Source organism: Lolium perenne, chromosome 4 (genome assembly GCF_019359855.2).
Source record: "Lolium perenne isolate Kyuss_39 chromosome 4, Kyuss_2.0, whole genome shotgun sequence".
NCBI lineage: Eukaryota > Viridiplantae > Streptophyta > Magnoliopsida > Poales > Poaceae > Lolium > Lolium perenne.
In genome coordinates, this window is record NC_067247.2 from 398,727,076 (window position 1) to 398,743,956 (window position 16,881).

Below are 16,881 nucleotides of genomic sequence, written 5' to 3' on the forward strand. Positions count from 1 at the left end.
TGCAATTATTACTCTCGCATTTTACTTACTTGTACTTTATTCATCTGCTATATTAAAAACCCCTGAATACTTGTCTGTGAGCATTTACAGTGAATCCTTCATCGAAACTGCTTGTCAACACCTTCTGCTCCTCGTTGGGTTCGACACTCTTATTTATCGAAAGTACTACGATACACCCCCTATACTTGTGGGTCATCACAGTCGAAGACGCGTCAGCCGGCTCTTGCTCAGCGGTTGCTGCCGCTGCCACTTCCTGGGCCGCCGCGTCGGTCGCAGGGCCGGCCGCCGCCATTTTGGCTTCGATGTCGTCGAGGATCTGGCCTTTGAAGAAGTTGTGCGCCGCCCGTGTCCGGGGAGACATTCCCTCTGTCTACGCTCTCAGCAGGGACATGTCGTCCCTACGTTTCTTGAGCTCCAACTTCTCCTCTTGCCTCTTGAGCAGCTCCGGCCACCTTTCGTCGACCTTTTTGTCGCGGGAGAGAAAGGTCGAGGAGACGTCGGCGAGGCATTTCGTGATCGACGCCTGCGTCTTCTCACACGACGCGGCATCGGCCAAGGCGGCATTGGCAGCCTCGTTGCTAGTAGGACGCCCTGCCGACGTTGCCAGCGGCGCGTCCAGATCAATGGCGTCCTTCCCCTTGGACAGCGACAGGCGCGTCAACCGCCATTTCTCGTTCCCTTTGAGCTTGGTATAGCAATGCATCAGCGAGAACGACTTATGCCCATCGAGTTCCTCCGGTAAACCTCCATGTCCCTATCAAACTAGCCAAAGGTAGCGGAATCATTTCATCGAACACAATGTAGGCGCGACAGATTATGGAAGAAAGAGTCGTACCATTTGGGAGACGTCGGCGCCGCTGTCGGCTCTAATCACTAAGTCGTGATGGTATCCGTGCAAGGAGTTCACCGACGCCTGGATGATGGCCCATCGCATCGACATTGCCTTTTGGCTCCTCTTCATTGTCACTTTGTTGTAGTCGATGTTAATGAGCTTGCGCTCATCGAACTCGGTCTTGATCCTCGCCCAATACTTCCCGTATTTTTGGTTGGCGCCGATGATGGAGTCATGGCTCACCGTCGCCCACGACTCGCACAGACAAAGATCCTCCAAAACCGTCCACTTGGGGCCTCGTGTTCCCGACGCCTTCTTCTTCTTTTTCTTCTTCACGCCGTCCGCGTCTACCTCCACGAGATCATCGTCACCGGCACCCTCCTCTTCCTCTTCCTCGCCGCCCTCTTCGTCCTCATCGTCGTCCTCGTCCTCCACCTCCTCCTCTTCATCGTCCTCCTCGTCCTCACCCCCGCCCTCTTCCTCAGCACCCTCAGCACCGGCGCCGTCGAATTCGAGCGGCTCCCTGCGGCCAGTGAAAGGGTCGCCGTCCGGACCGAGTCCTGGCTCGCGCTACTCGTACGTCAGGGAGTAGAGGTTTTTGGGGTTGAAGCCACCATGTGGCAGCGCATCCTGGTAGTGGGGCGACAAGTTAGGCGTCACGCACCCGGGAGTGCCGGAGGGGCCGTCGTTGTAGAAGGCGGATGACGACGGAGAGAACACTCCTGGAACGTACACCGGCACGTTCGTAGTATATGGGATCGCGTTGGTGGCGGCGAGACACCCGACCATTATGTGTTGGTTCTGGCGCGCCGCCAGAGCCTTCTTCTCCTGCTCCGCCGCCCTCCGTCCTTTCCGCTCCGCCGTCGCCATCCTCCGGCGCAGACAATCTTGCTGCCATTGATCTTCGGTCCATCCTTCCGGCTTCTTCTTCGGAGCCGGCGCCTTCTGCGGCTTCGCGAACGGTGCTTTCGCCCCTTTCGTCGCATTGCCCGGTGGCTTCTTGGCCGCTTTCTTGCCCATCTTTTTGGGGGCTGTCGGTGGCACCATGGAATGGGTAGAGGGTAGCGGCGGCGGGTGGACGGCGGGAGGGAGAAAAAATCGGCGGGATAGGAGAAATGAATCGGCGGCGGGATATGTGTTGGGAGTGGCGCGGCGGGATAGGATAAATGCGTGGCGGGATAGGAGAAATGCGCGGCGGGATATGCGCGATATGGCGGGAGGGGCGGGATTTGGCGGGAGTGGGAGACGATTTTTCACAGAGCCACTGACGCGCCGGGCCCGCGTCGGTTCGCCTCGCTTTTCGTTGTGTCCGGCGTGCCCGGAGCGTCCCCTGTGGGATGGGGACGGGCTCGGGGCGCCGGACACCGTATCGGGGCGCGCCGGACAAAAATGGGCTTTGGGAGACGCGGTTGGAACATATTTTTGGTTCGGCCCCAAATTGCTTTGGGGGACGCGGCTGGAGATGCTCTAAGGCCCCAGGGCCAGATGGCTATCAAGCCCACTTCTTCTAGCGCCATTAGGGAGTATGTGGACCGGATGTGACAAAGGCTGTTCTGAGAATTTTGGGGGGGAAGATAGTGTTGAAAGTCTGAACGAGACACTACTGGTTCTGATTCCAAAGGTTCCACCGCCGGAGTCGTACCGACCCATAAGCTTATGTAATGTCCTTTTCAAGATCGCATCCAAGGTTCTTGCAAATAGGCTTAAAATAATTTTACCAGAAATTATATCTCCTGAACAATCGGCTTTTGTGCCCGGCCGATTGATAACTGATAATATCATTACGGCGTTTGAATGTCTGCATTTCATGAAGAAGAAGAAAGTGCGAAACAGATGTTTTGGTGCGTTAAAGCTTGACATGATGAAGGATTATGACCGCGTTGAGTGGGATTATTTAGAAGCAATCATGGTGAAGCTAGGTTTTAGCAGTCAGTGGGTTAATATGGTGATGAGAGGTGTTCCATCAGTCTCGTTTTCAGTTCTGGTGAATGGTGAAAGAACGGAGAAGTTTACGCCTACTAGGGGTATCCGCCAAGGAGATCCTTTATCACCTTATTTGTTTTTGCTTGCAGCTGAAGGATTGTCGTGTTTGCTCCAACACAGAGGGACATCGGGCAGACTCGAGGGTTTAGTGGTGGTGAATTCGGCGCCATCCATAAATCATCTGTTATTTGCAGACGACAGTCTTTTATTTTTCAAAGCAAAACACGAGACTGCGGTGGAGCTGGATGATACACTTCAGCTTTATTGTTCAGCTTCGGGACAACGAATCAATAGAGAGAAGTGATGTCTACGCCCCCTCCTTTTCCTGTAGACAGTGTTGGGCCTCCAAGAGCAGAGGTTTGTAGAACAGCAGCAAGTTTCCCTTAAGTGGATCACCCAAGGTTTATCGAACTCAGGGAGGAAGAGGTCAAAGATATCCCTCTCATGCAACCCTGCAACCACAAAGCAAGAAGTCTCTTGTGTCCCCAACACACCTAATAGGTGCACTAGTTCGGTGAAGAGATAGTGAAATACAGGTGGTATAAATAAGCAGCAACGGCACCAGAAAAGTGCTTTGCCCAGGACAGTAAACAAGCAGTAGTAACGCAGCAGTAGTAACGCAGTAAAACAGTAAACAAGCAGCGATAGCAGTATTTAGGAACAAGGCCTAGGGATCATACTTTCACTAGTGGACACTCTCAACATTGATCACATAACAGAATAGATAAATGCATACTCTACACTCTTGTTGGATGATGAACACCATTGCGTAGGATTACACGAACCCTCAATGCCGGAGTTAACAAGCTCCACAATTCAATGTTCATATTTAAATAACCTTAGAGTGCATGACAGATCAACACAACTAAACCAAGTACTAACATAGCATGCACACTGTCACCTTCACACTATGTAGGAGGAATAGATCACATCAATACCATCATAGAAATAGTTAACTTCGTAATCTACAAGAGATCACAATCATAGCCTACGCCAAGTACTAACACGGATGCACACACTGTCACCATTACACCGTGCAGGAGGAATAAAACTACTTTAATAACATCACTAGAGTAGCATGTAGATATATTGTGATACAAAACACATTGCAATCATAAAGAGATATAAATAAGCACTTCACTATGCCATTCATAACAGTGAATAAGTATTCTGTGAAATATAGCCTAAGAGACCCACACGGTGCACACACTGTCACCTTTACACACGTGGGACAAGGAGTCTCCGGAGATCACATAAGTAAAATTCACTTGACTAGCATAACGACATCTAGATTACAAGCATCATCATATGAATCTCAATCATGTAAGGCAGCTCATGAGATTATTGTATTGAAGTACATAGGAGAGAAATGAACCACATAGCTACCGGTACAGCCCCGAGCCTCGATGGAGAACTACTCCCTCCTCATGGGAGACAGCAGCGGTGATGGAGATGGTGGTGGTGTCGATGGAGGAGCCTTCCGGGGGCACTTCCCCGTCCCGGCAGCGTGCCGGAACAGAGACTCCTGTCCCCCAGATCTTGGCTTCGCGATGGCGGCGGCTCTGGAAGGTTTCTCGTACCGTGGCTTTTCCGTCTCGAAGATTTAGGTCAGGGACCTTTAAATAGGTGAAGAGGCGGAGTCGGAAGGTCAACGAGGCGACGACACAATAGGGGGGTGCGGGCCCCCCCTTGGCCGCGCCGGCCTAGGGTTTGGTAGGCCTGTGCCCCCTCTCTGGCGGTTCTCGTGTGTTCTGGATGCTTCCGGGCAAAATAGGAACCTGGGCGTTGATTTCGTCCAATTCCGAGAATATTTCGTTACTAGGATTTCTGAAACCAAGAACAACAGAAAACATGAACTGGCACTTCGGCATCTTGTTAATAGGTTAGTTCCAGAAAATGCACGAATATGACATAAAATGTGCATATAACATGTAGATATCATCAATAATGTGGCATGGAACATAAGAAATTATCGACACGTCGGAGATGTATCAGCATCCCCAAGCTTAGTTCCTGCTCGTCCCGAGCAGGTAAACGATAACAAAGATAATTTCTGGAGTGACATGCCATCATAACCTTGATCATACTATTGTAAGCATATGTAATGAATGCAGCGATCAAAACAATGGTAATGACATGAGTAAACAAATGAATCATAAAGCAAAGTCTTTTCATGAATAGTACTTTCAAGACAAGCATCAATAAGTCTTGCATAAGAGTTAACTCATAAAGCAATAATTCAAAGTAAAAGGTATTGAAGCAACATAAAGGAAGATTAAGTTTCTGCGGTTGCTTTCAACTTATAACATGTATATCTCATGGATAATTGTCAACATAGAGTAATATAACAAATGCAATATGCAAGTATGTAGGAATCAATGCACAGTTCACACAAGTGTTTGCTTCTTGAGGTGGAGAGAGATAGGTGAACTGACTCAACATAAAAGTAAAAGAAAGGTCCTTCAAAGAGGAAAGCATTGATTGCTATATTTGTGCTAGAGCTTTTAGTTTGAAAACATGAAACAATTTTGTCAACGGTAGTAATAAAGCATATGTATCATGTAAATTATATCTTACAAGTTGCAAGCCTCATGCATAATGTACTAATAGTGCCCGCACCTTGTCCTAATTAGCTTGGATTAACACAGATTATCATTGCATAACATATGTTTCAACCAAGAGTCACAAAGGGGTACCTCTATGCCGCCTGTACAAGGGTCTAAGGAGAAAGTTCGCATTGGATTTCTCGCTTTTGATCATTCTTCAACTTAGACACCCATACCGGGACAACATAGACAACAGATAATGGACTCCTCTTTTAATGCTTAAGCATTCAACAACAGATAATATTCTCATAAGAGATTGAGGTTTTATGTCCAAACTGAAACTTCCACCATGATTCATGGCTTTAGTTAGCGGCCCAATGTTCTTCTCTAACAGTATGCATACTCAAACCATTTGATTGTGAAAACCGCCCTTACTTCAGACAAGACGGACATGCATAGCAACTCACATGATATTCAACAAAGAGTTGATGGCGTCCCCAGGAACATGGTTATCGCACAACAAGCAACTTAATAAGATATAAAGTGCATAAGTACATATTCAATACCACAATAGTTTTTAAGGCTATTTTGTCCCATGAGCTATATATTGCAAAGGCGAATGATGGAAATTTAAAGGTAGCACTCAAGCAATTTACTTTGGAATGGCGGAGAAATACCATGTAGTAGGTAGGTATGGTGGACACAAATGGCATAGTGGTTGGCTCAAGGATTTTGGATGCATGAGAAGTATTCCCTCTCGATACAAGGTTTAGGCTAGCAAGGTTTATTTGAAACAAACACAAGGATGAACCGGTGCAGCAAAACTCACATAAAAGACATATTGTAAACATTATAAGACTCTACACCGTCTTCCTTGTTGTTCAAAACTCAATACTAGAAATTATCTAGACTTTAGAGAGACCAAATATGCAAACCAAATTTTAGCAAGCTCTATGTATTTCTTCATTAATGGGTGCAAAGTATATGATGCAAGAGCTTAAACATGAGCACAACAATTGCCAAGTATCACATTATCCAAGACATTTTACCAATTACTACATGTAGCATTTTCCGTTTCCAACCATATAACAATTAACGAAGCAGTTTCAACCTTCGCCATGAAAATTAAAAGCTAAGAACACATGTGTTCATATGAACCAGCGGAGCGTGTTTCTCTCCCACACAAGCATGAATTTATTCAAACAAAACAAAAGCAAACAGACGCTCCAAGTAAAGTACATAAGATGTGACCGAATAAAAATATAGTTTCAAAAGAAGAAACCTGATAAGTTGTCGATGAAGAAGGGGATGCCTTGGGCATCCCCAAGCTTAGACGCTTGAGTCTTCTTGAAATATGCAGGGATGAACCACCGGGGCATCCCCAAGCTTAGACTCTTTACTCTTCTTGATCATAGTATATCATCCTCCTCTCTTGACTCTTGAAAACTTCCTCCACACCAAACTCGAAACAAACTCATTAGAGGGTTAGTGCGTAATTAAAAATTCACATGTTTAGAGGTGACACAATCATTCTTAACACTTCTGGACATTGCCCAAAGCTACTGAAAGGTAATGGAACAAAGAAATCCACCCAACACAGCGAAAGAAGCAATGTGAAATAAAAGGCAGAATCTGTCAAAACAGAACAGTCCGTAAAGACGAATTTTAAAATGGCACCAGACTTGCTCAGATGAAAATGCCCAAATTTAATGAAAGTTGCGTACATATCAGAGGATCACTCACGTAAATTGGCATAATTTTCTGAGTTACCTACAGAGAATTAGGCCCAGATTCGTGACAGCAAGAAATCTGTTTCTGCGCAGTAATCCAAATCTAGTATGAACCTTACTATCAAAGACTTTACTTGGCACAACAATGCAACAAAACTAAGATAAGGAGAGGTTGCTACAGTAGTAACAACTTCCAAGACTCAAATATAAAATAGAGGTACTGTAGCAAAATAAACACATGGGTTATCTCCCAAGAAGTGCTTTCTTTATAGCCATTAAGATGGGCTCAGCAGTTTTAATGATGCACTCCCAAGAAATAGTAGTTGAAGCAAAAAGGAGCATCAAGAGACAAATTCAAAACAAATTTAAGCCTAGCATGCTTCCTATGAAAAGGAATCTTGTACACAAATGAATTCATGAAGAACAAAGTGACAAGCATAAGAGGATAAAACACGAGTAACTTCAAGATTCTCAACATAAAGAGGGGAAACTTAATATTATTAAGATGCATATACCCATGTTTCCCTCTCTCATAATAACTTTCAGTAGCATCATTGATGAATTCCACAATATACCCGTCACTTAAAACATTCTTATCATGGTTCATATGCATAGAAGTATCATTAATTTTGGCATAAGAAGAATTCTTCTCATTAATAGTAATTGGAGCAGGATTATTATCAAGAATTTGAACATGGTAAACAAGTTGCATATTAAGGGAATTGTTTTTGGCAATCCAATCATAACTATGACAAGTTTCATAAGGATAGTTATAACCTATATCATAGCATTCTTTATAATGATCATCAAAGGTCGGAGGCACAGTGTCATCATAAGAAATAGAATAGTTATCTTTCACAGTCGGTTTATCTGTAACCATACCATCATTGTTATTAGAAGGAGATGTATCAAACACATAATGATCAGTAGCAAAAGAATTTTCAAACACCTCTTCCCCAAGCTTAGAGCTTTCTATATCATTATGGGAGGAAGCATGGATAGCACTGATACTATGGCAATTATTATCATCATCATTTTCAGAATTAGTTTCCCAGAGATTTGCAATATCAAAAGTAGTGTGCTCATTCAAATCATGATCACTAATGTATGTAAAGGGCATAGGAAGATCATTGTATTCAGATTCATTATCATAATAATCATTAGGAGCAACATACTTACGGTTACCTATCGTTATCTCATACACGCGGGGATATGCTGTTACCTCTTTCTTTTTATTCCCCTTCTTCTTCTTCTTCTTCGTTCCCTTCTTCTTCTTCTTCTTCTCCTTTTCCTCGTTCCCTTCTTTAGGAGGGAGAGGCTTGATGAGAGGCTTCTCCACATAACCTGCTTTATTTCCAGAAACAATAGAAGAAACTTGGGAGGATTCCTCCTTTTCATTAATAAGTTCAAAACACACAGCGGTCCTATCATATTTTGGCAAGGTGTCGTCTTCTAAAATATTTTGTATGTAAGTATTTGTATGGCAATTATCAATGCAATAAGAAAAACACCCATGCAGGACATCATCAACATCAAGATCATTAATATCTAACAAAGAAATTTTTCTTGATAACTCTTCATACCACAAAAATAAAGTAAGTTCATCATGCTGATTAGGAGTAATTTCATCATCACAATACAAATTTGCAGCGCTCATGGGGTTCAAATTATCATTGGAGGAGCATTGAAAATTAAAATGACCCACTCTATGGCAAAGTTCACAAATAAAAGGATAGAGGACACAAACTTTTTTACCAAGATCATCTAGCGCCCTAGACCACTTTCTAATTTTTTCATTAGTATGATGGATACAATATTCATCTTCGATTTGATTAATTCCACAAGGTCTATGCATTCCACAAAAATTAACATGCTTATAGGAAATAGCATTCTTAGGAGTTTGAGCATGTTTATTGCAATCATTAACAACAATTTCATCCTTCATACAAGCCTCTTTAAAAGGTTCATGATACTTATCAAAATTCTTCCTAGGCAATTCAAAATGAGAGGCAAAAGCTTTATAAAGATTTGCAGCAACTTGGGAGTCAAGACCATAGGTAGCACTCATATTTCGAAATTTACCAGTATCCATAAAAGTTTCAATGCATTCATAATCATAGTTTATACCTGATTCTTTACCTTTGCCGTTCTCCCAATCTTCAACGTTCTCCTGAATCCGGTTAAGAAGGTCCCATTTAAACTCTTCTTTATTGTGCGTGAATGATCCAGAACAAGAAGTATCCAGCAAGGTCTTGTCTTGAAAAGAAAGTCTTGCATATAAATTATCAATAATAACATTACCAGGAAGCTCATGATTGGGGCATTTGAGCATTAAAGACTTCAATCTCTCCCATGCTTGGGCAATACTCTTTCCATCATGAGGCCAGAAATTATATATTCGGTTTCGGTCTTTGTGAATTTCACTTGGAGGATAGAATTTAGAATAAAATAGAGGCACAATATCCTTCCAATCAAGAGAATGCTCATCCTTCAGCAGTTTATACCAATGCGCCGCTTTACCAGACAACGACATAGAGAATAATTTCTTCTTCACTTCATCCATAGAGATACCTGCACACTTGAATAACCCGCATAATTCATGCAAAAAGAGTAAATGATCTCCAGGATGGACAGTTCCATCCCCTTCATAGCGGTTATCCACAACACGTTCAATAATTTTCATAGGGATTTTATATGGAATACTTTCAGTAGGTACATTTAAAATATCACAAGCATCATTAGAGTTATCGCATATGGGAGATAAAGTATTATCAGAGCAAATTTTCTCCCCTAAAGATGGGAAGCTAAAAAGATCACAAAAACTAGCTTCCCCAAGCTTAGACTTCTCCATAGCATTAGCAGTAATTGCATTCATACTAATAACATCGCTACTAGCATGCAAATAAGGTTCCATAGGTTTATTAATTTTCGCATCAAACAATTCTAAATCAGGAAAAAGATTAAAAAGCTCACCAAATTTTTTGTTGTTTTCCATTATGCCTAACTAGTGAAAATAAAAACAAGAAACAAAAAGATGCAATTGCAGAATCTAAAGGAAATAGCTTCGAGCACTCACACACCGGCAACAGTGCTAGGAAATAGCTTAGTAGTCGGAGGATGTGAATACCTTTTACCTTACCTCCCCGGCAACGGCGCCAGAAAATAGCTTGATGTCTACGCCCCCTCCTTTTCCTGTAGACAGTGTTGGGCCTCCAAGAGCAGAGGTTTGTAGAACAGCAGCAAGTTTCCCTTAAGTGGATCACCCAAGGTTTATCGAACTCAGGGAGGAAGAGGTCAAAGATATCCCTCTCATGCAACCCTGCAACCACAAAACAATAAGTCTCTTGTGTCCCCAACACACCTAATAGGTGCACTAGTTCGGTGAAGAGATAGTGAAATACAGGTGGTATAAATAAGCAGCAACGGCACCAGAAAAGTGCTTTGCCCAGGACAGTAAACAAGCAGTAGTAACGCAGCAGTAGTAACGCAGTAAAACAGTAAACAAGCAGCGATAGCAGTATTTAGGAACAAGGCCTAGGGATCATACTTTCACTAGTGGACACTCTCAACATTGATCACATAACAGAATAGATAAATGCATACTCTACACTCTTGTTGGATGATGAACACCATTGCGTAGGATTATACGAACCCTCAATGCCGGAGTTAACAAGCTCCACAATTCAATGTTCATATTTAAATAACCTTAGAGTGCATGACAGATCAACACAACTAAACCAAGTACTAACATAGCATGCACACTGTCACCTTCACACTATGTAGGAGGAATAAATCACATCAATACCATCATAGCAATAGTTAACTTCGTAATCTACAAGAGATCACAATCATAGCCTACGCCAAGTACTAACACGGATGCACACACTGTCACCATTACACCGTGCAGGAGGAATAAAACTACTTTAATAACATCACTAGAGTAGCATGTAGATATATTGTGATACAAAACACATTGCAATCATAAAGAGATATAAATAAGCACTTCACTATGCCATTCATAACAGTGAATAAGTATTCTGTGAATAGCCTAAGAGACCCACACGTACGGTGCACACACTGTCACCTTTACACACGTGGGACAAGGAGTCTCCGGAGATCACATAAGTAAAATTCACTTGACTAGCATAACGACATCTAGATTACAAGCATCATCATATGAATCTCAATCATGTAAGGCAGCTCATGAGATTATTGTATTGAAGTACATAGGAGAGAAATGAACCACATAGCTACCGGTACAGCCCCGAGCCTCGATGGAGAACTACTCCCTCCTCATGGGAGACAGCAGCGGTGATGGAGATGGCGGTGGTGTCGATGGAGGAGCCTTCCGGGGGTACTTCCCCGTCCCGGCAGTGTGCCGGAACAGAGACTCCTGTCCCCCAGATCTTGGCTTCGCGATGGCGGCGGCTCTGGAAGGTTTCTCGTACCGTGGCTTTTCCGTCTCGAAGATTTAGGTCAGGGACCTTTAAATAGGCGAAGAGGCGGAGTCGGAAGGTCAACGAGGCGACGACACAATAGGGGGGCGCGGGCCCCCCCTTGGCCGCGCCGGCCTAGGGTTTGGTGGGCCTGTGCCCCCTCTCTGGCGGTTCTCGTGTGTTCTGGATGCTTCCGGGCAAAATAGGAACCTGGGCGTTGATTTCGTCCAATTCCGAGAATATTTCGTTACTAGGATTTCTGAAACCAAGAACAGCAGAAAACAGGAACTGGTACTTCGGCATCTTGTTAATAGGTTAGTTCCAGAAAATGCACGAATATGACATAAAATGTGCATATAACATGTATATATCATCAATAATGTGGCATGGAACATAAGAAATTATCGATACGTCGGAGACGTATCAAGAAGTCATCTATTTTTTTCAGCAAGGGTTGTCCAGGAGGTGTGAGAAGTGAAGTTAAAGGTATCTTGCAAGTTACTAATGAATCTCTGAATGAAAAGTACTTGGGTTTACCATCTGATGTGGGTAAATAAAAAATGGAGCTTTTAAATATTTAAAGTACCGGATTTGGAAGAAGATTCAAGGTTGGATGGAGCTAATTTTATCTGCGGGGGGCAAGGAGGTTTTGATAAAATCTGTTGTACAATCTGTCCCGGTTTTTTCCATGTCTTGTTTTAAGCTTACACGAGGTTTATGTGAGCATTTGAATTCTATGATTAGAAAGTTTTGGTGGGGAAGTAAAGATGGAAACTTTATCGAAAAAAAGTAAAGATGGAAAGAGGAAACCTGCTTGGGTGTCATGGGATGTGATGATCCAGCCGAAGTATATGGGAGGTTTGGGGTTTCGAGATATAGAAATATTCAATCTTGCTATGCTAGCTCGTCAAGCATGGAGGATTCTTCAAGACCCTGAATCGCTGAGTTCTAGGGTATTGAAAGCAATTTATTTTCCTAATGAAGATCTTATGGATGCCCGATTAGGAATTTCTCCATCTCAAATATGGAGAGCTGTTCATGAAGGAATTGGTGTTCTGAAACAAGGTCTAATTAGAAGAATTGGTGATGGAAGGTCCACAAGTATTTGGTACCAAAATTGGATTCCACGGGGCGAGCACATGCGTCCAATTACAAGCCCGGGTGATTCAGAATTATCTAAGATTTCAGAACTGATTGACAGTACCAATGCATGTTGGAATGAAGCAGTGCTCTGTGCTTCTTTTCTTCCTATGGACGTGGAGGCAATTATGAGTATTCCAATAAGTACAATGAACCAAGCTTACCGTATGTTGGTAGAGACTAAGAAGAAGAGGGAAGATTGGTTGGAGCGAAGGCCTGCATCATCTAACACAGCGACTGGGAGCAAGAACTGGACAACATTGTGGAAAATCAAAATACCCTCGAAAATTCGAGTGTTTGCCTGGAGATTTGTGCATAAGAGTTTACCATCGGCTGATGTTCTTCAGAAAAGGAATATGGCGACACATGCATGTTGTTCGATCTGCAATGCCTTATCAGATTCGTGGCGCCATTCAATACTTGATTGCAATATGGCTAGATGTGTATGGCCGGGCTCTTGTGGATGAAGATATCACAGAGCATATGGTGGCTAATTCGAGCTTAGATGCAAAATTGTGGTTATTTGCAATGATGGAGTCACTTGATCACTCAAAGTTTATAATGATGTTGGTCACCACGTGGGCAGTTTGGACGGCTCGCCGGAAAGCGATTCATGAGGATGTGTTTCAGTCACCTTTAAGCAGATATGAGTTTGTCAGGCGTTTCTTGTCTGACCTGGGAGATACATGTCCTAAGGTTGAGAAGAAGAAGCAATTGAATGGAGTTAGAAGTCCATGTAGATGGTCCCCGCCCATGCCAGGTCTTGTAAAATTCAACGTTGATGCTGCTGTTTCGCGTGGTGGTGATCATGGAGCTGTGAGTGCTGTCTGCAGAGATGCTAATGGCAGGTTCCTGGGTGCTTCTACGAGAACTATAAAAGGAATCTCTGATCCAGCGACGCTGGAAGCAATAGCGTGCTCAGAGGCTCTTGGTCTTGCTGATGACCTTGGGGAGTTGGGGTTACAAGGTTGCAGGTTTCTTCTGATTGTTTGGAAGTTATTAACATGATGAAGTTGAAGAACCTAGGTAGATATAGTGTTATTTTATCTGAAATTAAGAAACGATCGAGTAACTTTTTAGAAGTAATTTTTAAGCATGAAAGCAGGGATAGGAATGGTGAAGCTCACCTAGTAGCTAGGAATGCCATTTTAGATGAGTTTGGGCGCCGGGTGTGGCTCCTGGAACCTCCATACTCTGTACCTTCTTTTGTTCAAGTTGAATAAATCCCTGGCTTTCCCCTCAAAAAAAAAAAAAGATACCTCATACAGATCTAGTACAATCATACATTGTTTTGTTGGTTGGAGCCAAATTAAGGGTGCTTGACCAGTTCAGTCCATACACCAAAGTCGTATCACAAATAGCTTAGACACGTCCAGCAGCTGCTTGACCTCGCGCACACACATATACACAACCGAATCATAGTATCGATCACACTATACATATATTGGTACGTACGCCTCAACCATTTCAAGATAACGGAAGGGCAGCTCCTCCACCGCCGCTGTGTCGAGTTTCTGATGAGCTTGAACTTGAGGTAGTAGCAGGCTAGCACTCAGGGTAGTTGGAGCGATCCTTGGAGCCATCCTGGCAGTAGTAGTAGACCATGGACCTCTGCTGCGCCCACCTCATGGCGGCACCCTGCTGCGCGCTCAACCCGCCTCCAGGCCCCGCCGCCACAGGCCTGCACAACGCCGGCGCGCCGACCTCGCAGCCGGCCACCTTGAACTCCCTGAACCCGGACACGAAGGGCTGGTACCTGTAATCCGCCCTGTAGCGGCCGTTGTCGGTGGCCCAGTCGGAGGCGTCCCAGACGGAGCCGTACGCCCACATCTCGCGCTCCGGGAACGTGGCCTCCACCTTCTTCTGGTAGCGGCGCACGGGCACGTCGTCGACGAGGAAGACGATCGGTGCACACACTGTCACCTTTACACACGTGGGACAAGGAGTCTCCGGAGATCACATAAGTAAAATTCACTTGACTAGCATAACGACATCTAGATTACAAGCATCATCATATGAATCTCAATCATGTAAGGCAGCTCATGAGATTATTGTATTGAAGTACATAGGAGAGAAATGAACCACATAGCTACCGGTACAGCCCCGAGCCTCGATGGAGAACTACTCCCTCCTCATGGGAGACAGCAGCGGTGATGGAGATGGCGGTGGTGTCGATGGAGGAGCCTTCCGGGGGCACTTCCCCGTCCCGGCAGCGTGCCGGAACAGAGACTCCTGTCCCCCAGATCTTGGCTTCGCGATGGCGGCGGCTCTGGAAGGTTTCTCGTACCGTGGCTTTTCCGTCTCGAAGATTTAGGTCAGGGACCTTTAAATAGGCGAAGAGGCGGAGTCGGAAGGTCAACGAGGCGACGACACAATAGGGGGGCGCGGGCCCCCCCTTGGCCACGCCGGCCTAGGGTTTGGTGGGCCTGTGCCCCCTCTCTGGCGGTTCTCGTGTGTTCTGGATGCTTCCGGGCAAAATAGGAACCTGGGCGTTGATTTCGTCCAATTCCGAGAATATTTCGTTACTAGGATTTCTGAAACCAAGAATAGCAGAAAACAGGAACTGGCACTTCGGCATCTTGTTAATAGGTTAGTTCCAGAAAATGCACGAATATGACATAAAATGTGCATATAACATGTAGATATCATCAATAATGTGGCATGGAACATAAGAAATTATCGATACGTCGGAGACGTATCAAGAAGTCATCTATTTTTTTCAGCAAGGGTTGTCCAGGAGGTGTGAGAAGTGAAGTTAAAGGTATCTTGCAAGTTACTAATGAATCTCTGAATGAAAAGTACTTGGGTTTACCATCTGATGTGGGTAAATAAAAAATGGAGCTTTTAAATATTTAAAGGACCGGATTTGGAAGAAGATTCAAGGTTGGATGGAGCTAATTTTATCTGCGGGGGGCAAGGAGGTTTTGATAAAATCTGTTGTACAATCTGTCCCGGTTTTTTCCATGTCTTGTTTTAAGCTTACACGAGGTTTATGTGAGCATTTGAATTCTATGATTAGAAAGTTTTGGTGGGGAAGTAAAGATGGAAACTTTATCGAAAAAAAAGTAAAGATGGAAAGAAGAAACCTGCTTGGGTGTCATGGGATGTGATGATCCAGCCGAAGTATATGGGAGGTTTGGGGTTTCGAGATATAGAAATATTCAATCTTGCTATGCTAGCTCGTCAAGCATGGAGGATTCTTCAAGACCCTGAATCGCTGAGTTCTAGGGTATTGAAAGCAATTTATTTTCCTAATGAAGATCTTATGGATGCCCGATTAGGAATTTCTCCATCTCAAATATGGAGAGCTGTTCATGAAGGAATTGGTGTTCTGAAACAAGGTCTAATTAGAAGAATTGGTGATGGAAGGTCCACAAGTATTTGGTACCAAAATTGGATTCCACGGGGCGAGCACATGCGTCCAATTACAAGCCCGGGTGATTCAGAATTATCTAAGATTTCAGAACTGATTGACAGTACCAATGCATGTTGGAATGAAGCAGTGCTCTGTGCTTCTTTTCTTCCTATGGACGTGGAGGCAATTATGAGTATTCCAATAAGTACAATGAACCAAGCTTACCGTATGTTGGTAGAGACTAAGAAGAAGAGGGAAGATTGGTTGGAGCGAAGGCCTGCATCATCTAACACAGCGACTGGGAGCAAGAACTGGACAACATTGTGGAAAATCAAAATACCCTCGAAAATTCGAGTGTTTGCCTGGAGATTTGTGCATAAGAGTTTACCATCGGCTGATGTTCTTCAGAAAAGGAATATGGCGACACATGCATGTTGTTCGATCTGCAATGCCTTATCAGATTCGTGGCGCCATTCAATACTTGATTGCAATATGGCTAGATGTGTATGGCCGGGCTCTTGTGGATGAAGATATCACAGAGCATATGGTGGCTAATTCGAGCTTAGATGCAAAATTGTGGTTATTTGCAATGATGGAGTCACTTGATCACTCAAAGTTTATAATGATGTTGGTCACCACGTGGGCAGTTTGGACGGCTCGCCGGAAAGCGATTCATGAGGATGTGTTTCAGTCACCTTTAAGCGTTTCTTGTCTGACCTGGGAGATACATGTCCTAAGGTTGAGAAGAAGAAGCAATTGAATGGAGTTAGAAGTCCATGTAGATGGTCCCCGCCCATGCCAGGTCTTGTAAAATTCAACGTTGATGCTGCTGTTTCGCATGGTGGTGATCATGGAGCTG

General features: G+C 44.1%; 1 protein-coding gene across 1 annotated transcript; it reads right to left on the reverse strand.

Moving 5' to 3' along the window:
- Window positions 1-14,212: 14,212 nt before the first annotated feature.
- LOC127348230 (xyloglucan endotransglucosylase/hydrolase protein 31-like) lies at window positions 14,213-16,819 on the reverse strand. Its single transcript, XM_051374317.2, has 2 exons — window positions 16,718-16,819; window positions 14,213-14,590 (listed from the first exon to the last, which is right to left on the reverse strand). The coding sequence occupies exons 1-2, from the start codon at window positions 16,817-16,819 to the stop codon at window positions 14,213-14,215; spliced, it is 480 nt and encodes a 159-aa protein (XP_051230277.1).
- Window positions 16,820-16,881: the final 62 nt, after the last annotated feature.

Excerpts from the sequence above, each read along its gene's own strand:
- LOC127348230 (XM_051374317.2), bottom strand. The coding sequence starts at position 16,819 with ATGGGCGGGGACCATCTACATGGACTTCTAACTCCATTCAATTGCTTC. Across the intron at positions 14,591-16,717 it reads CAGACAAGAAACGCTTAAAG|GTGACAGTGTGTGCACCGAT; the intron begins GTGACTGAAACA and ends ACGTGTGTAAAG.